Below are 24,015 nucleotides of genomic sequence, written 5' to 3' on the forward strand. Positions count from 1 at the left end.
GTATGAATTTAATTCCTTTTACCAAATTTTGTTAAGTTTATTTAACGTGTCAAATGCATTTCATGATAGCATTTGAATTATTTATACTGTTTGACACATTTTTTTCAATGTTAGTTGAAAAAAGCGTTTGAAACTTTAAATAAACTTTAACAAAATTTGGTTAAAGGACTAAATTGACGCAGTTATAAAAATAAGAGACTAAATTAATTTAGAATTTTGAAGAGAGACTAATTTTAATTTTTACTGAAAATTAAAAAATAAAAAACATATTTAATCAAATATTTTTTCTTTTAATTCTCAAATGTCTTTTATAGATAAAATTGTGACGAAATTTTAAATTTTAAAACGATATTATTGTGGTAAATATTGAAAATGTTATATAAAAGAAGTGTATGAGATGAGTGTTAATTAAGCTAAGGTTGAAGGATAATGGAGATGTTATATATATGAAGAAGTGATACATACCATGTTAAAATAGACATTTACCACAGTTGTTGCATTTGTGCATACACTTGTTGGGCATGAAACTTTAAGTACAAGCCATTATGTGCTATTTTGTATCACATGGTGTGTTACTTTTGCAGCTCCCACTTCAAGATTGACCCTACAAACTTTGCCCAAACAAATCTCCTCTGCTTCAGATTTCTTTCTTTTCTCATTCTCTCTTCACTGTTCTTCCCACCAATCTATGGCATAATTGGCTCTTCTATCACTGGCCCCAATTCAAATAATAATAATAATTATATCAATAATTATTATTATTGTATGCTATTATTATCCTATTACCATCAAAACCCTTATAGAATTTCCATTCATTAGAGATGGGTCCTAGCATTATTAGACAATACACATTAGACAACGACTAATACACATAAATATCATTTATTATTAATATAAAGAGAACTGAGAGCTAACTAAATAAGATACTATTGTTATATTTAAAATTAAAAATGTATAATATGGTTTTGATGTAAAGTTCCTTAAAATAATATAATGAAGTCAATCATCACATTTAAATTTAAGTTTGAATATCCAAAAAAAATAACTTAAAAAAAAGTATAATTTAAACACAATTTTTTTCTAACCTTAAAGAAACAAAATCATATTGAAAAACTTTTAAAATAGACAATAATTCAAATACAATAATTGACACTAAAAAATATAATTTCAATCATTTTAATTTTTCTTAAAACACTCACCTATATATATAAAAGTAATAATAAGATAACACACTTTTACATTCATTTGACACACAATGTAAGAGTAAAATGGTAATAAAAAAATAATTTTTTGTATTTTTTTTAAGAAAGAAAATTGTTTCTGCTGAAATGGGACGAGGATAACCGTATGTACTCCGACGTTCAAGTCAGAATCTTTATCTGTAAATCTTTGTAATTTAAGGGTGAGTAAAAGTGAGTTTACCTCAAAATTAGACCCATGTTGATAAAGTTTATAGGAATTTGACCAATTAATTTATTTCTTAATGATCATTAATGCAAACCTTAACCACTTAACAATAGCCGTTGTGACATTAATTGCACCTTAACTCTACTTAACGATTGTTGGAACCGATCGGTCATGAGATGTGTTCTCTGGCATGACAATCACTAGGTCCTTTCCATCCAATTTGTTCCCCTACTCAGTCAACTATAAACCCATAATAACAAAAATAATAAAATGTAAAAAAAGATAATATCAAATAAATGTAAAAAAATTTATGTACGTGGAAATATATTTTTTCTATATATAATAGCAGCAATAAAGAATATTTTTATTACTGAATTAAATTACATTACTTTGGGAAAGTGAGGAACCAATAATCATTTAGACTTGAAAGGTAACCATGTACCATACTCTCATGATCAAAGTAGTTGATGAAGTTGTGATGAGATATGAATTGAAAGATAATGGTATGGTATGGTATAGTTGATGGTTTTTTCTTTGTTGGGTTTTTGAATGAAAAGAAAGAGAATAAAAATGTGATGTTAATAATGAAGTTTTGTCGTCTTAGTTAGAACTTTACTCTGAGAGAGAAGAAATCAGTGCAGCCATCAAATCTGGAATTTACCTTACCTTACCTAATAATGGTTATGCTGTATGATCATTACTAACCTTTTATTATACACTTTTTATTCTTGTATTCCTCTACTTTCATAATTACTGTTGTACTCCCAAACAATCCCTACAACTGCCCACCAAAACCTATTATTCTTCTACTAAGCATCATAGCAAAAACACATGTAAATCTATTCTCATTGGACCACTTTTAACCTAATTGCTTCCTAACATATTCTTAATTACCTATATTGCCTTCTTAATCATGTTCGTTTCTAACAATAGTGTATATTATATGCTATGCCATTCTTTCTTAAGTGTAAATTACTCTAACCTATCTTCATTATTATTCATAAGCATGTGTGCATATACTGTTTCTTTTCTTCTACCCCATTCCTTTTAATTAACTTTGTCTACATTGTATATTATTACAAACCAAGCCAAATATTATTGGTGAGAGGGATTTCCATTGGATTTTATATAATATTCATTTATCCACTTTAAAATCTTTGTTGATTAATTGGTTAAATAATAATTCATTAATTTTGATTGTATATTTAGATTTTATATATTATGATTGTTATGATAAAAAAATTCATAAAACAAAAGATATATATGAATTTATATATATATATATATATATATATATATAAATAAGATATCCCCATTAATAATAATAGGTTCTTTTGAAGTATGCAAATTCGAAAAAACTTGATTCAAAACGGATAATATCTTTTCATTTGTAGAGATCTGTATTATATGTTATATTATCATTCGAAACTGTAATTTTTTTCATACAATAAATTATTAAGTTTTATATTTTTTTGAAAATTAAATTTTAAGTGTGTATCATGTAAGACTATAGACAAATAATATTTTCAAAATATGTAATAGTGTTTATTGACGAGATAAATTGTGTAATTTAGTTTACTTACATTAAACTAAATTGTGTTATTTTCTTTCAGAGAAAAATTGAATTTTAAATGGACATTAACTATTTTTTATTCTATTAATATCTTTGCTATCCTTTTATTTATTCATTATATATGCACTTTGAGTGACCAATAAATTAATTAAGGCCTTTTCTTGTTGCACTTCATTATTACTAACTGCACCAGCATATTAGGAGAAAAAGATTAGATAGCCTTATTCATTGTATTCCATAAAACTTGTTCAGGAATAAATTTTTTGCATTATGGTAAACTTGTTCCAAAAATCCTTTTCAAAAAATCCTATTCTACAAGTTATAGTCTTGAAATCAAGTTCTGAAAATTTAAAAAGTTTGTTCCAGAATATTAACGAAACAGATTATTGGAAAATCATCTTTTTAAAAGATAAAATATGGTAAATGTACAATTTGGAGGTTCAGATATAAATTATGGGGGTGGAGGAAAAATAGTTTGTCAATAGATAAGTCAACAATTATTTGGGCTAAATTTTCTTTGGGCCGATGTTTTAGATGACACATTTGATAAACCAGTAAAAAGGTTTAGAGAGAGAGAGAGAGAGAGATTTTGTAAAAATATTTTTTACAATTAGCACACAAATTTTATTTACTCAAAAACGAATATTAGAAATTTTGTTATTATTTCTCACCATTTTTTCCTACCTCCTCAACAAGTATCAGAAAATGAAACGGGCCATATATGGGCTATAATTATTATAACAGGCCCAGCCTGTGACAAGAGGCTTGGGCTATCTATCCATGTTTTCTAAGTTGAAGTGTTGTTTCTTGAATCAGCATGATTTCATGCCAAAAAAATGATTCGGTTCTACTCAGCCTCTGCAAAACCTTTTCATTCTGATCACTGTTGTAAACTTGTCTCTTTGATTGACTCATGCAAGTCGATGCAACAAATTAAGCAGACCCATTCACAATTAGTAACCACAGCTCTAATATCACACCCTGTTTCAGCCCATAAGCTCCTCAAGCTCACTGCTTATGTTTCTATTTCTTATGCACACAAACTGTTTGATCAAATTCCTCAACCAGACTTGTTCATTTACAACACCATGATCAAAGCACATTCTATGTTACCCCATTCCTGCCACAATTCCTTTGCGGTTTTCCGCTCATTAATCCGGGATTCGGGTTTTTTTGCGAATAGATATAGCTTTGTGTATGCTTTCGGTGCCTGTGGCAATGGGCTGGGTATGCAGGAGGGACAGCAGGTTCGCGTTCATGCTGTGAAAATTGGTTTGGAGAACAATATATTTGTTTTAAATGCCTTGATTGGTATGTATGGGAAGTGGGGACTTGTGGAGGAGGGCTGGAAGGTATTTCAATGGGCTGTGGATAGAGACTTGTATTCTTGGAACACCATGATTGCTGCCTACGTTGGATCTGGTGACATGATTCGAGCTAAGGAATTGTTTGACGGAATGCAAGAAAAAGATGTTGTGTCATGGAGTACTATAATAGCTGGTTATGTTCAGGTATTGCTGGATTTGAAAGTAAAATAAATAATGATATTAGCATTTTACACGATTGCCTTATTCGTTTGAAGTGGGCATTTCACTAGTACGCGGTTGAAAGTATGTCACATTGATTGTGTTTGACTTAATTGTTAATGTACCGTGTCTAAAGTTACTTCATGCTTACTATAGGTTGGTTGTTTCATGGAGGCTTTGGATCTTTTCAACGAGATGTTGCAAATAGGTCCTAGGCCAAATGAATATACCCTTGTAAGCGCTTTTGCCGCTTGTTCGAATCTAGTAGCACTGGATCAAGGAAAGTGGATACACGCTTACATCGGGAGAGGCGAGATTAAGATGAATGAAAGGCTTTTAGCTAGCATCATTGACATGTATGCAAAGTGTGGGGAAATAGAATCAGCATTCAGAGTTTTCTTTAATTACAAGGTAAAGCAAAAGGTTTGGCCATGGAATGCCATGATTGGTGGGTTTGCAATGCATGGAAAACCCAATGAGGCCATAAATGTGTTTGAACAAATGAAGGTTGAAAAAGTTTCTCCTAATAAAGTCACATTCATTGCCTTATTGAATGCTTGTAGCCATGGCTATATGGTCGAGCAGGGGAAATTATATTTCAGATTGATGGTTAGTGATTATGCTATTACCCCAGAAATAGAGCATTATGGATGCATGGTGGATCTACTTAGTCGTTCTGGTTTCTTGAAGGAGGCTGAAGACATGATTTCAAGTATGCCAATGGCTCCAGATGTTGCAATCTGGGGAGCACTGTTGAATGCTTGTAGAATCTACAAAGACATAGAGCGGGGACATAGAATAGGAAGGATCATTAAAGACATGGATCCTAACCATATAGGGTGTCATGTTCTACTGAGTAATATATATTCAACATCTGGGAGATGGAATGAAGCAAGAATGCTGAGAGAAAAGAATGAACTCAGTAATGAGAGAAAAAAGATTCCTGGTTGCAGCTCAATTGAATTGAAGGAGACATTCCATTAGTTCCTTGTTGGAGATAAATCCCACCCTGAAAGTAGGGAGATTTATTCATTTTTGGATGGATGACAATCAAGTTGAAGAGTGCTGGGTATGTTCCAGAGTTAGGAGAACTTTTGCATGAAATTGATGATGAAGATAAAGAGACTGCTCTGTCTTTTCACAGTGAGAAGTTGGCCTTTTGGATTGATGAACACGGCATATGGAACTCCAATTCGCATTGTAAAGAATTTAAGGATTTGTGGGGATTGCCACCAAGTAACAAAGTTCATCTCCAAAGTTTACGATCGAGTAATTATAGTAAGAGACGGGACAAGGTATCACCACTTCAAAGAGGGAATCTGTTCTTGCAAAGGCTACTGGTAGATAAGGAAGCAGCTACATTCAGCCATCATTTTTCCCTTTTTGCCCACCTTTGACACAATGGAGCATTTTTGTTTCTTTGGTAAACTCATTCACACATTGAGTTGACTAGACAAAGATATGCATTTGATTAGAGATTTTTGCTAATACAAACGATAATGTTGCCCATGTGATCTGTTACATACTAATAAGAAAAGTTCGAAGAAGGAAGAATGACCTTCTATGATCATTATTTGCATTGTTGAACAGTTCGCCCATTGGTTTATAAAGGGTCCTCTTGCTTTTGGGGCTTTTGGCAAATTCTTGAAGAATGCCCATCAGGGTGCTGTCAATTCTTTACAGCTTCAGATAATGGAAGTTGCCTGAAGTTTGTACACTTCTGTTTCTATTGTATACACTATACATGTACTGAACAAAGAATAGCTTGGTTATGCCAGCTCAAGTTTTGTTCTTTTTTGGAACAGGTAAAGCACAACCTCTGAGGAGTAAATTGCTGTATAGTTCTTCTTGACCATTTCGTATAGGTCTCATTTTTCCGAAAACTTGTATTTTATATTTGGATATTTACCAATACCTTTTCTTTAAGGTTATTTCCTCAGACCGTCATTATTTCAGTTTTATCATGGCTTCTTGATTGTATTGCGCAACTTTGATGAGATCAGTAAAGTTTCGTAAGATGTACTATTAAGGGATAATATCCTTGCATCTCCTCTGAATCTGGAAAATAGAAGCTCAAAATAGTTCGAACTTATGTATTGAAAGCAGAGACAACACTTTCCATTCTCAACACTGTTGGGCAACACAATACTCGAGTTTGGCTTCACATTTACATATATATTCAAAGGTATAAGGTCATTTTGATATTTGAAAATATACAAAGTTACCACATTAATTCTTGAAATTAAAAAAAAAAACTGAAAATACAATTCATGTCACAATAGTTCAGTTGTTGATCCAAACTTGAGTGATAATATTAATATGTTCATATATAAAAATTACAATAGGTCATATTTCAAAAAGGTAATTTACCCTATACACTCCATAAAAAGGAAAGCCACAAACTATTTCATTTAATTCATATGAATTCGGTTCTATATTACCTTTCGAATTTCTAAAATATAGCATGACAGCAAACTTTACATAATACGACTGAAAAACATCTGATTTTACATCCAGCTGACCAAAAACTTTTATTCCACAAAACTAAACAGACACTTATTAATTACACGAGTAATACCAGTATAATTGGACTATGTGTGTGACTGTAAAGGGCTATACCTTCGAAGGCAATATTACAAAATCACTCCTCCACATTTACTTGAGCACTGGCTGCTTCCATCAGTCCGTTGCGTATCTGCTCTCCAATATCCCTAACATGGCCAGGTCCGTGGGGTATAAAAACAGTGGTATTCTTTGATGAATTCCCAAGGTCTTTGATTGTGTCAAAGTACTGAGTTATCATGATAAGATCCATCACCTCCTTAGCATTAGTGCCTTCTACTTTGTGAGAGAAATTCAGGATGTTCTCTCTCAAGCCATCTGTAATAGCTTGCCGTTGCCTAGCCACACCAACCCCACCCAAATACTTGGCCTCAGCTTCAGCTTCTGCCTTTTTAACTAGCAATATCTTTTCAGCTTCTCCTTTGTACTCACTTGCAAGTTGCATCCTTTGAGCTGTCAAATAAAATCCATCCTCGCTAAATACCGTGGCGTAGAATTGAGCGTATCATAATCTTAATTAACCCACTAATACTTGGATTGGCGGAAAAGGATGGAATAGAATATTAATGGTATCATGCTCCATTTTTTTAATTGATAAAACAAATATGAAAAATAATGAAAGCCATGAAATTTATTTCATTGTTTTACCTGCATTGATCTCATTCATTGCCTTACGCACAGAAGGATCGGGTATAATATCAACCATGAGAATGTGCTCTATATTATACCCATACTCTCCCATCACCTGATATTCAGGAGATAAAGACCATTGGTATTCAGAAAAATAATTAATCAAGGATGAGCGGACAAGCAAAGAAAAATCTTATCAAGTTATCATATTTCAAAACACATGCTTATACATAAAAACTTTCTTAGATGTTTGCTGTCTCCGGTTGCTACTATTGTTGTTCGCTGTCTTATTCATCTGGAAAAGTCAGAGTTGTGTGCACCTTAAGGAGCACAACCGAACTTCAGTGTTTGCGTGACCACATGCCTCTAGATGTGCCACCACGCACTGACCTCTGTCACCATTAAAAACCAAGCGAATGTGTCTCATGTGCCACCTTCCCATGGTCAGAATCACAGTGGGCCATCGTGGTTGCCTCATAGATGTCTTCTGACATGTTTTTGCCCTTGGTTCTCAATTTCAACATCCTTGCACAGTCGGTAAAGTCTCTTTCCTCACGAATTACGATTTTCACTCCATGTGTCCCGAATGTGTTGCTCAAGTGGAGTATGGTCTAGTGTGTAAATTACATTGCTCTCTCTAAGGACTAAAGCAGTTATCCCAGAGCTAAATTTAGTCATACTATGTAGATTTTTGGATTGGAACAGATCATTTAGTTTTCTATTGTTATCCTTCTCCCAGAAAGTGTGTTTATCTAATAGTCTATGTTGACAATATAATTATTATAGGAAATGATACCACTAGGATTTCTCAACTAAAGGAGCACTTATTTAGCCATGTTTAGACCAAAAATCTTGGCTATCTGAAATACTTGTTGGGTGTTGAAGTGACTCAATAAGAGGCTGCAGGGGGGGAGGGGGGTACGGGTGGGAAGGAGCGGAAGGAACTTAGTTATCTATCTATTACGTTGTCAATTAATGCAAAATTTTTACATTGACCATTGGGATGTTCTAATTCACATTCCCAAATATATAAAAAAAAATCCAGAACAAGGATTGTTATATGAGGACAAGGGGTATACTGAAATTATAGGTTATTGTAATGCAGATTGAGTTAGTTGTCCCATTGACAGGAGATCCACCACAAAATACTGTGTCTTCATGAGGAAATATTGTCTCTTAACAAAATGTTGTTTCTCAATCCACTGAAAAATTAAATATACATCTATAGCTTTGGCCATTTCTGAACTTGAGTGGATTAAGTAACTCCTTCATGGGTTGAAATTTTGAGATGTTGAGTAGGTGAAGTTGTATTGGGATAATAAGGTATTCCTTCAATTGCCTCCAGTTTCATAAGAGATTGATTGCAATTTTGTCCAGAAGTTTGTTGTCCAAGGAAATTACTGGTTTTATGAGATCTAATGACCAGCTTACCGCTATTCTAACTTCTTTGAGAGGACCTATAATTTAGTTTAAATATTCCAAGTTGGCTTGAGGGGAGCGTTAGAATTGTGATTATCATTTTATTGTATCATATGCTTTTATTTTTTGTATATATACCTAGCCTAGGATTGAGTGTTATAGGTTGAAGCTATTCCATTTATTGTACTCTTCTCTTTCTTATATATGTATAAAATACATCAACTGAGAACAATAGCTCACAGATTTTACTCTAAATTCGAGTCTTCTTATACCAGTGTTCGTGGGCAAGTTTATCGAAATAATACCTACTACTTACAAAAAAGAAGTTACCTTTTCAAGTTCCTCCAAGACAGCTCTAGCAACCTCGCCCTTCTGCTCAAAGAGCTCATCCAAGTTCATTCTCGGAACAATAGCACGTGTCACTGAACCACCAATCAAACCACACAACAAACAGTCAAAACAATAAATAAATAAAAATTCACACAATTGTGCAGAAAAAAATAACCATTAACAAACACAACCATCGAAAACATAAGCCTGGATCTGCTCCTGAGGATTCTGCAATTCATAGAAAGCATCATCCGCGTTTTCCTTAATCACTCGGTACTGAATTGAACACAGCAACTGCACAAACACATTGTCCTGCCCCACAATTCAAAATTACAAATCACTCACAATGCCTCCTTTCTCCATTATCATTAATAGGTCATAGTCTGCACTAACTAAAAATCACACACCATGCCAACAAATTAAAAAAATTACACGATTGTGACATAAAATCTGACAAAATTAAAAAAAAAGATAAAAATAATTGGGAATTGAAACGTAATTGATTGGGGACCTTGGTTTTGGTCTCGATGCGGACGTCGAGGGAGGAGATTCTGGTGGAGAGGATTCCGGCGAGGCATTCGCCGGCGAGAGGGTTGAAAAAGTGGCAACCGGGTTGCGCGAGGCGGTGGAAGCGACCCCACTGTTCGACGACGCCGACGCTCGATTGAGCAACGCATCCACAGAAGAAACAGAACGTGTTTCCCATCCTTGCTACTGTAGAATCAAAAGCACTGAACAACAACAAATCAACACTGCCTTAACGAAAATATCTTCTTCGAAGTAAACATGTTATATACTTCCATATTCAGAAGAAAAGTAAACGTGTAATACAAAAATGTTAATTGGGGTTAATGTTTAAGATTTTCATCATGCTTTTAAATTTTGTTAATAAAGAAAGAAAAAGAACATTGATTTTACTTTCTACGTCTATTTTTTTACGAATCTAGTTTGGACAGTTGTTTTTATAAAAAATAAAATAAAATTTTAAGCTCATGCATATTCAAAAATAAATTTAGATAAATTAGTATAAAGTACTTTCTCTAACAGAATTCACTGATAAATTAGTTGAAGTTTTTAAAGTATGGTAATAACATAACATCTTTTGAATTTTATATTTAGTTACGGAAAAAAATTGGTTAAATAAATCCTTGGCAGTGTAACCCATCTGTTCAACAAAAATAATATATTTTTCAACTTTTGTTTTAGTAAATATTTTAAAAATTATATGAATGATGATTTTTAAATTATTAAAAGGTAAAAATTTCATAATTACATTATCATCAAACTCTAAATGCTTTTAATTTGTTGAAAGTACATAAAAATATCACTATACATTAAAATGTTCTACATTTTTTAAAAGGAATTTGTATCACAAAGAGTACTACTTCACGTAACAATTTATACTTTGGATAAAGAGTTGCTCTCACAAATAAATTTTTTATTGGACGGGTGTTGAAAAAATCATTTTAGATATTTTGCAACATATTTATATTGTTTTCTTTATTTATTTTATATAACAAATACTAAAAATATCTATGAAAGTATTAAATATTTATGAAAATCATAAGAAAATATAACAAATCTCGTGTTTACATTTAATGCTAACTGCCTGTAGAAAAATTGAAAAAATGTGACGTGTAACACATTTTTTTATTTGCTAACGATATTATAATGATTGAATATTAGAGGCATTCAATGATAAATAGAGATATTTATGTGTCATTAGATTGTTTCCTAAATGACGAAAATATTATAAAATCTAATATGTTAGCAAATTAAGAAGTTTATAATTGTTAGTCTGAAAGTTTTATATAAAGAAGATAGTAGATAACATAATTAATTTAACTAAAATATAACAAAAAAATCAGTAACAATAATTAAGTAGCTAATGTTGATACTAATTTACACATTCAGATACCATCAGAGGCTATTTATTTGTTTTGGATAATAGGATTTTTTTTAGGAGTTTTTTTCCTTTTGCACCCTATTATTGTTAAATACACCCTTACATTAAAAAAAACTAAGACATCATTTTTCACTACCACATGTCACCACTAATCAGCCTTGTCGCTGTCATCTTCCACTGCATTGTTGTTGGAAATCGTATTCTAGAAATTTCAAAAATTATATTTCAATTTTTTTAAAAAAATATATAATTTGGAAATCATTTTTACAAAGGTTAAAATTGTCATTTTAAACATTATGGGAGTGTGAGAAGAAAAAGCCTTTTGAAACCATGTTTGACCCATTTGGTTTCGTAGCCTCGTCATCTAATCACTTCTCTCAATATTCAGGTTTTCCTTTCTACACTCCCGAAATGTCTTTTTGTAGACTTCCTTACTTTTGAGAAAGAGTATATTACCTTTGTCTCCTTTATATGTTAAGATAAATCAAAGAACATGATAACAGTAAGAAAAAAAAAGGAGATTTGAATATGAATCATGTAATTAACATAGAAAGGAACGAAATTGTATTGTCATATGATTAGTCAAAATGTTATTAAATTTAGTAATTCAAATTATTATATATGATTATATCGGATAAAATTTAATAATTAGGTGTTTTCGGTGCCTCACAATCAATTTAAGATCATTTTTTAGCACTTTTACTTCCTTAATTTTATTCTTTATCATAATCTTCCTTCATAATTTTGGTGTGAGAAAAAGTACTTATAAAGATAAAACAAAAATATTCAAAAAAGTTAGATTCACAAAAAATGTTATATGAATTCAAAGTTAAAATTAGTGTATAAATATAAGATAAGATGTAATAAAAGATAATTAATTATAGTTTAATTTTATATGATAGGGGACTTAATATAATTTACTATTGGTAAGTTGTTTTAAGATTTGTTTTTTCTAAAACTAACAAGTATTAGTAAAAGTAGATGTAGTTGTGAAATATTATAATATTATTTATTAAATTGATAAAACGCATCGTTTGTTTAGTTTCTGTAATTCAACGTTTCTATATATGTTATATCATATCATATAAAAATTTATTTATTAATTAATAATATATGAATACAGATATTATTTTTGAAATTTTGATTCTTCAATTATTTTGACCAAGTCCAGTGCCTTATTGGACAAAAATAAGCTTGAAGAAACTTATAAACATATATAATTATTGCTTAAAAAATTAAAATGACATTTACCAAATCATTACCAATTGTATAATTATAATTAGATTAATTATATTCAATTAACCTATCCATAAAATTTCTTACCAGTTGGGCATACCAATCGGTATGATGTGGTCGGACCAATCCAAAGACTGATAACTAATTCTAGAATTAAAATAATATACTCAAAATTTAAAATTTGTAGTTTAATTATTTTCACTAATATAATAAAAATAATATATAATTTATTTCACTAATACAATAAAAATTAATATATATTTTAGTATAATTTTAAATACAAAAGAAATCACACATGTATAAAACATTATTTCAAGGATAACTTCTTTTTTATCACTTTTAAAAAAATGAATTTATTTTTTTATGCTTTATCAAAATACTTCTTTTTAAAAATAAATTAAAATTAAAAATAATTTATCATAATTTAATAAAAAATTAAAAATTATTATAAAAGAATATATGATAATCAAGTAACAGTTAAAAATCTGTTATGAGAAAACGTATCATTGCTTTATTTATTTTATATCCATAGAAAATAAATATATAAAAGGCTTGTGGGATAAAAAATAATATTAAATATTAAATAAATATTTTAATATAAAGTGAAACAAAAAATTTATCTTTTATTATTCAATAATAAAAGAGAACAAATGAAAAATGAGAACAAAAATACTTATCTGTGTCTTTTTTTTCTTCAGAAACAAAAAGAAAACATAAGAAAGTGTAAGATCAGTACAATTTGTGAAAAGTTCAAAAAGATAATAAAAAAGAAAATAAAAAATATATTAATAAATATTTTTACTTTTTGTTATATTTGATTTTATATTTTATTATTTATTAATATTAAATTTTGTGTTTTATAAAAGAAATAAAAAGATGCCTACTTTAATTTCCATCAATTTCCATTATATACTAAAAATATTTAAACATATAATATAAAAAAGTTTGGACACACACTTGTACTTTTTCTATGAAAAAAATAAAGGAAATGAGGATCATTTTATTAAAATATGGAAAGTAAATATCATTTATTAAAAACATGAGGGATATACATTTTTATTTTAAAAAATTACAAAATCAAAATCAGTACTATTTTATTAAAATTACAAGAGAAATAAAAAGTTATTTTTAGATTTGTGATTTTAATTCTGAACTCTCAAGTCACCTCAGCCTTTTCTAGAATACATTGAACTAGAATGTTAAAGAAGATAATTGTTTCTTTCAATTATTTTAGTGGTACAAGAAAGTCATTTTATTTGCCTAAATTAAACATTTTTTTCATTTATTGTTTTGCTTATACTAAAGCTGTCAAAATGGATAACTCGGCTCAATCCAGCCCGACCCATTACAGATTAGTCACTTAGTAAGTCAATCCAACCTGGTTCACTTATTAGTGAGCTAAAAAAATTGGAACTCAATCCGACCTATCACGGGTCGGTGAATTAAACGGGTTAGCTCACTAGTTCATTTAATTATAAGTTCTTTTTTAAAATAAAAAAATTACAATTTTTTTTTAATTCAAAACTAAATAATGTCACACTAAAATGAATGATGTTAAACTCCAAAGACAATTCAAAATAAAAAAAAATATCATACAATCCAAGGATAATCCAAAAACATGTACAAAAAGCGAACAAATAAGTTTTTAATATTGATAATTTTAGTATCCATTTATAATATTAGAGTCGTAAATAGATAAATCTATAATATTTTTCTCTCTTTTAAAACATATTCTTCTTTATCGTTATTTACAATATAATAAAAAAATGCTAACTAATATTATTGAAACACAAAATAATAAATAATTAAATTAAATTAAGTGGATTGGTGAGCCAACCCAACCCGGTGAGCATAATTCTAAATGAATTGGATTAAAAACTAACCTGCATAAAAAGATTACTCGTGGATTACAATCCATTTTAACCATACTAGTTATATATAAGTAAGTTCATAAGATAAATAATTAGTTTAAAATCACAATAGAAAAAGTACCATTTAGTACAACATATTATAAAAGTGTAATATGTTATAATATATTTTAAAGTGTCATATGTTATAATATATTTTTAATTAATCGTATAAATTGTTGTAATAAAAAAAATGTTACAATAATTTAAAAGATATATATTATATTGATTTCAAACACCAAGAAATAATAATTAAGTTTCTAAAAGTGTAATATGTTATAATCAATTTAAACTTTGAAAAGAACTGTAGCCAAAGTAAAAATATGTAACTTAGTAATACTATATATTTACATTAGTCCAATTTGTTTAAAAATATTTAAATTAAAAATAATATTAATATATGTTTAAAAACCAGAAAATAACTTTAAATTTAATAAGTAATATATAAGCCAATTGGATCTATATATATCTTTGAGCAGACACTGGTGGTGGGTACCATTTTCTGGAGATCTTAAATAGAAGCTCCTCTGGTTAATAAAGAAAAAGAAAATCTACGTTGGTTATAATATTTATAGTTTTTTCTTATAAAAAAAAATATTACACATTCTAAAAATATGAATAAATTATAAGATTAGATAATTACAAGACATAATTTCATACAGAAAAAAAACATTAACTGCACCTAAATTTAGTCACATGCAAACGCACTTTTTTCTCTTTTGTTTGTGCCACGATCAAAAGAGATATGCATGCATATTTTTCACGTGTGGTAATGTACATACATTATTCATATATATGCATTGCTATATAAACACCATCATTACTGTGTCTATTTATAAAAGCCTTCCTTCATATCCAAAAAAGGCAAAAGTAGCACGAACAAAGCTTATAAATGAGGTATGTAGATCCATACAAACATGTGTTCCTCCATCCATCTACCAGAATCTATAAACCCATAACGTGTTTATTTCTGTATCATATACTAATGTTCAACATAATTTGTTTTATCTATATCTATTCATTAGATTTTCGTAATCCAATTAGATTTTGGTAGGAAATGGAACAAGAGTAATACAAGTTAAATTTAATGTGAATAAAAATAATTAGTTAAACATTTTAAAATTTCACATCCATAAGAAAGACAGATTTATATTATAAAAATATGTATAAATCTTATCTTACAAATAGGTTTCGTAAGATTGAATTAGATTCAAAATTTATTTTAATATCATAATTATTAAAATCTATTTTAATGAGATTTATTATTATTAAATATATCGTGTCACTTGTTATTATATTGCTATTGATTATTTATTAATATTTAGTTTTACGTTCAAAATATATATATCAAGATATATCTAAATTCTATATTAATTTGAGATAAAATGAATTTACACTGTATAACTAGTATTACAAAACTCGTCTTACAACTTAGTTTTATAAAATTAAATTATGTTTAAAATTTAATTTGGATTGTCATTAAATGTGGTAACTAAGTTTTTGTGTTGAGATTATTCATCTATATAGTTTGTGAATTACATGAATAAAAGAGAGATGGGTGGGTTAGATATATAATAGAAAGCAAATAGGGAGCACTAGACAGAAAATTGATTGATGGGATTGTGAATGTTAATAATGTTTTTGATAGGGGAAGCAAATTGATGTGATCTAGATCTGTGTTGAGGGTTATTGGAGCAGAAAGAATCAAAGGGAGTTGTTAATGTAGCAATGCCAGCTAAGTTCATCCTCCAACAATACAACCTCTGACTAGACTTCGTGTTTGTTTGGTGTTGATTTTGGCGTTGGCATGTATATAGGGTTTCACAATTATTTGCATCTTTTACTTTGATATAGATAATAGCTATCATTGTATAAATTATCTCTAGAAAACAAAGAACATGTTATTATTCTTGTTTTTATGGTCAAATATAATTTTTTTATTATCAGTCGAAATTTATTTATTAACGTTTGGTCAAAAATTACTTTAATCCTCATAACAAATCTTATTTGAAAAAAAATAAATAGTAAAACCATCCTCATAAAAAAAATTAAAAATCTCTATTCAAATGATATATTATATCTTAATATACTTTAAATTCTTTATGAAAATTAATGTCTTCTAAAAATTCTCAATCAAAAACGTTGGATTAAGGAGTAAAGTAGATATGATAAATTGTTATATATTTCTATTTTATTATAATGAAAAAAGAAATTACACACTTGCTATATAAATATTAATTTTGTTAAAAATAATTTAATATATGTTTAACTTTTAATAATTATTAATTGCATTATCTAAATTAAAAAATAACTTTAATATACAATTAAATTTAAAATAATTACTAATATTTTAAATTTATAGAAAAAAATGTTTTTTAAAATTAATTTCATATTAATGTTAATTTAATTTTTTTCTAATCGACATAGACAATAAGTACTAAAACTTATATACTTATTAAATTATTTTAACCATTTATAAAGTTTTAAAAAAATTAACAATATTAAAAATTCTGTATGAAGATAATAATTTCATTATTATACTAAAAATAAAATTATAAATCAATTATTCATATTAAAAATTATATCTTTAAATATTTTCACGTATTTCTTTTGTATTGTGCATGTGCATAATGCAGACATGATCCGTACAAGAAAACCACTGTGCATGTTTACGGCTCACCATGAGTTTGGTGTGCGTGCACACTAAATATCATTGTTTATTTTCACATGTTCACTCATTACTTTGTCTTTCAAAAGATTAATTGATAGTAGCAAATGATTAACTGATTAAATTTCAGTGATTTTTCAGAAACATTTAATAATATTCATTGAATGTTTATATTTTTAAACAATAAATGTTTTTTTTCTGTAATAAATATATTTTATTTTTATTTTGGTACCGTATGTTTATACAGACACACTAAATTTAAAAAAATGAAAATTGTCCTTCCACTGGTAGGACATTACAGCTACAATGGGAGAATATTTTGACTGATACAGTGGTGTAGATAATGTGTTTGGTCGTTTGAATTATGCTTTTTGGTTATTGTGTTTGGAATATTTATTGTCTATCAGAAAGCAACTCAATAAAATTGAATAATATGTAACATTTTAATTTAATCTGAAGTTAATAACGTTCTAATTTGATTCTAACAACATTTTTGTCCCAAACAAAATACTTATGACAGATACTTAAACAAAATAAGTACGTTGAATAAATTAAATTTTATATTAATTAAAGATAAAATTAATTTAAAATACATAAATAAAAATATTTTTATCTTATAAATCAATTTTATGAAAATAAATTAAATTTTATCTTACTTTTTAATATAATATAAAAATTGATCACGAGGGGATTAATTTATTGTATTATCCGTTATACAATACTCACAAATACTTGTATATAAAATATTTGTAATTTTGTGTGAGCGAGGTATATTAGATTTTATAGAAATAAGAACACAATTTCCAAGCTATAACAAAATTTGATAAATCTATCATGTTATCTTTTTCAGGATTACTCACAAATATATTTGTATAAAATATTTAAAATTCTGTCAGTGAGAAAGATTTCATAACAATTAGAAATAAGAACACATTTCACAAGCTTATTTTAAAAGAACAAGTTAAGTTTAAATTAATTTCTAATTATTAATGCATGTAATATATATAAACATGGAAACTTGAAAAAGGAATTACATGTTATTTCAATAAAATTACTCTCTCACATACATATCAAATGGTTGATATTTAAAGTACTCGAATAAATATTTAAAACCTTAAGTCAAGTATAAATAAATAAATAAGAAGTATAACAAATTCTAAGTTTCAATCCTTATATAAGGCTGTGTTTAAAAATTAGAAATGAAATAAAAATTATGACAGACTAATATAAAATGTGGATATATAAAATTCATTTAATCCTGCTTAATAATATCAATGATAACTTTTCATGTTGATGCTAGGAAAACAATAATGGATTAAACTTTTCATGTTGATCATAACAATCCTTTATCCAGTCATCCTTTTTAATTATTGTAACTGTTCTCTTGATAACTTTTCAATTTTCATTGTGAATTTCCTCAGTTGTAATTAATTATGGTCTTTGTTAGGAGCTAATGCTTAATTTTACCAAAACCATCAATATTTTTTCTTATATAAGTACCTTTTACTTTTTTCTATATGGGTTAGAGTACTCCAAAGATTATACTCTTATATTATTTCCTTTTTTCCTAATAAAAAAAATGTATGAGTTTGAATTTTATCTAAATCATTGAGTTATGACTATTACCACTCACACAATTCTTTAACATATTTTAAAATGTATTTAATTTAATTAAATTAATCATAGTTAAATTTAACAATTAAATTATGTATAAAATATTTTTTAAAATTAATCCACACACTTATCTACTAAAAAACATTAATCCTTATTAAAAAAAATATTTCATACATAATTTAATTTGTAAGCACCTTTTCATATATAAATTTTCCGAGTGTTTATTTAACTTAACAAATTAATTAATTTTCATTTTTTTCTATTGATAAATACATAAAAACTCCTCTAAGCATAACAAGAAAAACTAAAGTACTGACCAATTGAACTTCAACAAGTAAATTACCTAATTGCCCACGAACAAAATCCAAAATTTGGAAATTACTCGTGTATTTCCTACATTTGGATAAACTCCAAAACGATATTGTCCTTTATTCTGAGATGAAGTTAGTCGAATTATTTAAGTTTTTAGGTTCCTTCTATAAACAGTTTAAATCATTCAACGTTCTGTTTTTTTATTTTTTATTTATTTTATATAATGTCTATGTCCAGGAAACTCACTTATATTCCATATGGTCAACATAAAGATTGATGAAATCAATATATACTTTGTATCTGTATAACATATATTTCCACAAGAAAATCATCACAGCATGTGCTTCATTCTATATTTTTTTAACATTTTTTTAAACAAATTTTGTCCTTTCTTATCAGTTCTGTGAAGAAAACTAGTACATAAAAGAATATTATTGTTGTATATATTATGGTTGTACAAATTTCGCCTCGATTTTTCAACTATATAATTCAAAGTAATGTCTATTATTTCTACAAATTAAAGTTAATATCACTAATATTGTATTTGGTTAATATTGTATCTCCCGAATCATTGCCCCGTCAATTAAATACATTGTCGCACATATTTTTGAAATATTTGACTATGTCCCACCACATGTGTCCAGCCAGATCCCGTGTTTTCTTTTATATATATATATATATATATATATATATATATAACCTCTATATAATCCAAGGAACACAGCATTTTCATCAAAAGCTTTGAATACCCTCTTTCATTTCTTCCAAGAAAAGGCTCAGAGAATCTCGAAAAAGAGCCATAGAACACTTTTCCATACAGCCATGGCTTGTTGGTCTGCAGAAAATGCCACAAAGGCCTATCTCAACACACTGAAAATGGTTAGTATTCTCTTCATGTCTTGATCCTTAACCAAAGTTTTTTCCATATACAAAAGACAGATACAATCTCTGGTTTTAATCTACTGATCTTAACACAAATCTTTGTTACAAGAATGATTGAGATGAAACACCGAAAACAATTCTTGTAACAGTTTTTTCTGATCTGGTTTTTGGTGATTTTTTCTGCAGGGTCAAAAGGCCAAAGAGCCAGCAGTTGCAGAGTTCATAGCAGCACTAGCTGCTGGCAACAATGCACAACTGATGGTTGTGGCATGTGCTGGTGCAGCAGACTCCACCACACTAGCATTAGTCAGTGCTGCACATCAAACCGGTGGCCATGTTGTTTGCATTGTCTCCGGCCATGATGAATTAAACGACTCAAAAAAGGTTCTTGGAGTGAATGCTAGTGAAGTCCAGTTCAAGGTTGGAGAGGTTCAACAAGAACTGCTGTTGTTGAGACAAGCAGATTTTGTGGTGATTGATTGCAACCATGTTAGCCATGGAGAGATTGTTAAAGCAATCCAAGATGGTGGCATGCAAAATGGTGTAGTGATTGTTGGCTGCAATGCACTTAGCTGCAGAGGGTCATGGTGGTCTTGTGGATCAAAAACTCAGTTGCTGCCTATAGGAAAAGGGCTTCTGGTTACGAGATTTGGAAGAAGTGCTGCAAGCCCAAAACATGGATCTGGAGTGAGTAAGAACAGAAGTAGTCGTTGGATTGTTAAGGTAGATAAATGCACTGGTGAAGAACATGTGTACAAGATCAGAGTTCCACAGGGAAAAGTGATTCCAGCTTAATCATTTGGTTAAGTGCTTGATTCAAGCCATTATGCTACTTTTCCATCACTTTCTAGGGAGAATGGAGTGGTTAAATTTTGCAATTAAGAAGGAACTAGAGGAGTTGGTGTTGGTCAAACTTCAAATGTATATATAGCAAATTATAGATATATTTTTATTACTATTATTACAAAAAAGGGTTTGCAGAATTTTGTTTGTCTTGCATAAAAGTACTACTTCTGATGAAAAGAGAGATCAAAACTCAACTAGTCTTCTTCTCAAAATATAGTGTTCATGTCCCTCTTTGTAGCATATAAAAGGACCACAACAGAACAGTTATACCAGAAGTTTTCTAGCAGACATTCCGAGTCATAAAAATACATGTAAATTTATATTTTATGTTTTGATGTAAATACCATCAAATAATATTTGAAAGATAAAAAAGTTTATTAGTTAATATTTGACCCAATTTTATAATTTTTAGTGGCTTTAAAATAGTTAGATTCGGTAGGAATTCAAAATGAGATGAAGTTACACATAACTAAAAATAAGAATAAGTAAGATGAATAGTATATATATATATATATATATATATATATATATATATATATATATATATATATATATATAAAAGATTCACAAACTTAATGTTTTAAAGTTTTGAATTAGAAGTGATGTTTTAGTGCCTTCTGTATATTTAGTCATATATAGTACAAGATTCTGATATGTATTTTAAATTAAATCATATCATTTCTTTCTATTTTTATAGAAAAAAATTAAATTGGTTTCATTTTGTTCATTTTAATTTGATTTTAATTTTGAAAAATTTGATGTAATTAGTTCATTTCCATTAGTATTATACTAAAAATATTAAAGAAGTATAATGTATCAATTCATTTATTTAATGTTTTATTTAAATTTTTTATATTTTAATTTTTTTAAATAATAAAAATTTGTGATGCGTCTAACATGGTGTCATGTGTCATTATTATAAATAAATTTAATATTATTAAAAGTATTTAATAAAAACATCAATTTTAATAAAAAAAAATTATATAATATTTATTTTTAATTTGAAGAGATAAAATTATCTAATTTTTTAAAAGTTTGAAAAAAAATTAAAATAAAATAAAAATATAAAATTAAATTGAGATTAAAATACATAAAATTGACACGTGACATTATCACGTCACAAACCCATGTGTTTGTTAGGTGCAAATTTTATTTTAAATTAATAATGTTTAGAAATAAATATAAACATAATATATTTTTAGTATTGTTTATATAATATTAACGGAAATGAACTAATTATATTAAACTTTTGCAAAATAAAAACTAAGTTAAGACTATAAAAAAAATCTGGTGAATTTAATATTTTTCAATGAATTCGAATGACTTGATATAACCTTTGTTAAATAATTTTTGACACTTTGTTCATCTGAATGGATTTGGGAGAGAATGATTGAATAGATTTGAAGGTAAATTTTTTGTTGTTTATTTGAGTGGATTTAAATGTAAGAGAGAGTAAATTTGGAAGTAAATTTTTTTAATAGGTCACATCAATCAAATTCTATATTAATTCTCACAAACTTTACTTCTAAATTCACTTTCACTTACCTTCAAATCTATTCAATCACTCTCCTCCAAATCCATTCAAATGAACAAAGCGTGAGTGTCTCTCCCATCTTCAGTTTCAAAATACAACATTTTTTTGGCTGCTCTTCATTTCAGCATTAATGATTAAGAGCATAATGAAAACAGACCTTAAGTTGTGCAATAAACTCCTTGTCTACAGCATGTACAATTTATTTGCCTGACCAAATTTGTGTTAGTTAATTGCCTAAAATTTGTTCAAGATGAGCACTTTATTTATCTGCTGAATAAGGCCAAAAGTTTAAGCAGTCAAATTGAAAAGTGAACTTCTTTGGCACCCCAATTATTCAAAAGCTTCATATGAATGACAAAAGTGTGCATTAATTAATGGAGCTGCAAACTTTTATTGGAGAAACATAAGGGCACAGAACATCATACATGTGAAAGAAGCCAAAGACAGTGAGAAGCAGCAGGTACACATAACAGCCTGTGCACACAACAATTAGAGTACCTTAAGGTCACTGTTTTACGTTATTCCTAGCCTTTAACTATAATAAGAGCCACACCTTATAGGGTTCCTACCCTCATAACGTGGAGGTTGTGCTTTTCTCTATACAATTACAACATTATTTCTTATTGTTTTCCATTTTCTTTTAAATACAAAAGTCAAAACTATTTCATTCCTATATAAAAATTGTGAAATGATAGTTAAATAGTGACCAAGAAACTTTTTTCCGAATATACATGTACTATATATGTATTATATATGTATTGTTAGAATGTATAGACAGTTAGAATGTATAGACAGTTAAACTGTAAGATCCATGAAAAAAAAATTATTTATAATAGTAAACTTTATCATTTTATTAGTAATAATAATTTTAATGGATAGAAAAATATATATTTTGAATATAAAATTATAGTAATTTTAGAAGGAGAGGTTAAAATTTTTGATAACTTATTTAGTATTTTTTTTAAGAAAATCGAATAGTAAAAAGTGAATAGTGAATAGTAAATAGTAAAAAGTAAATAGTAAAAGTGAATAGTAAATAGTAAAAATAAATTTTCAGCATTTGGATTCCTTAGCATGGAAGTAAGTAGTAGGTAGAAATTAGGATCAGATTTGGTGAGAAAATGATTGAAATATTATTTTTAAATAATATTAAAATAATAAATAATATTAAAATATTAAGGAATAGTAAATTTTTTTTTACTATAAATAGCCATGGGAGGGAAGGGTATTTTGCACCAAGAAAAGAGGAATCAAGTGAGAACTTGAGAAATAGAGAAGAAAGAGTTAGGGAGAAATTTTTAGTTGCAAGAAGAGTAGAGGTTCTGAAGAGTTTTCGGGGAAACAAATTCGGAGCAGGAGATTAAGTCTGGAATAGAGGTAGGGGAGCTAATCTTTCTAAGCTTTTATATTATGATTTAGTACTGTTTTATTACTATTCATGTCTTGAAATTATGTATGAATATTGTTAATGCTTACTGTATGTTTATCTATATTGATATTCGGTGTAAATATTATATGCTGTTGTTTTGAATCTGTTAATAAGAAATTTGTTAAAAACTAGTTGAGGAACACTTTGGCTAAGGAAAGACTTGGTACTTAAGTTGTCCATTGTGACACACCTCTCTTTCCTGGAAGTCTCCTCGACAAGTTTTTAACTTAAATC

At 28.3% G+C, this 24,015-nt stretch overlaps 3 protein-coding genes across 3 annotated transcripts; 2 read left to right on the plus strand and 1 right to left on the minus strand.

Annotated features, from left to right (window-relative positions):
- The first annotated feature begins 3,701 nt into the window (after window positions 1–3,701).
- LOC108344998 (pentatricopeptide repeat-containing protein At5g66520) lies at window positions 3,702–6,599 on the plus strand. The gene is made up of 2 exons (XM_017583546.2): window positions 3,702–4,491; window positions 4,663–6,599. Exons 1-2 carry the CDS (start codon window positions 3,817–3,819, stop codon window positions 5,488–5,490), a joined length of 1,503 nt encoding a protein of 500 aa, XP_017439035.1. The 5' UTR covers window positions 3,702–3,816; the 3' UTR covers window positions 5,491–6,599.
- A 292-nt stretch (window positions 6,600–6,891) lies between these two features.
- LOC108346126 (protein PPLZ12) lies at window positions 6,892–10,266 on the minus strand. The gene is made up of 5 exons (XM_017585118.2): window positions 9,959–10,266; window positions 9,639–9,759; window positions 9,448–9,539; window positions 7,717–7,813; window positions 6,892–7,521 (listed from the first exon to the last, which is right to left on the minus strand). Exons 1-5 carry the CDS (start codon window positions 10,151–10,153, stop codon window positions 7,148–7,150), a joined length of 879 nt encoding a protein of 292 aa, XP_017440607.1. The 5' UTR covers window positions 10,154–10,266; the 3' UTR covers window positions 6,892–7,147.
- Window positions 10,267–19,817: 9,551 nt separating this feature from the next.
- LOC108344081 (uncharacterized) lies at window positions 19,818–21,151 on the plus strand. The gene is made up of 2 exons (XM_052867306.1): window positions 19,818–19,969; window positions 20,159–21,151. Exons 1-2 carry the CDS (start codon window positions 19,913–19,915, stop codon window positions 20,765–20,767), a joined length of 666 nt encoding a protein of 221 aa, XP_052723266.1. The 5' UTR covers window positions 19,818–19,912; the 3' UTR covers window positions 20,768–21,151.
- The last annotated feature ends 2,864 nt before the right edge of the window (window positions 21,152–24,015 follow it).

This window comes from Vigna angularis, chromosome 8, assembly GCF_016808095.1.
Source record: "Vigna angularis cultivar LongXiaoDou No.4 chromosome 8, ASM1680809v1, whole genome shotgun sequence".
Lineage (NCBI taxonomy): Eukaryota > Viridiplantae > Streptophyta > Magnoliopsida > Fabales > Fabaceae > Vigna > Vigna angularis.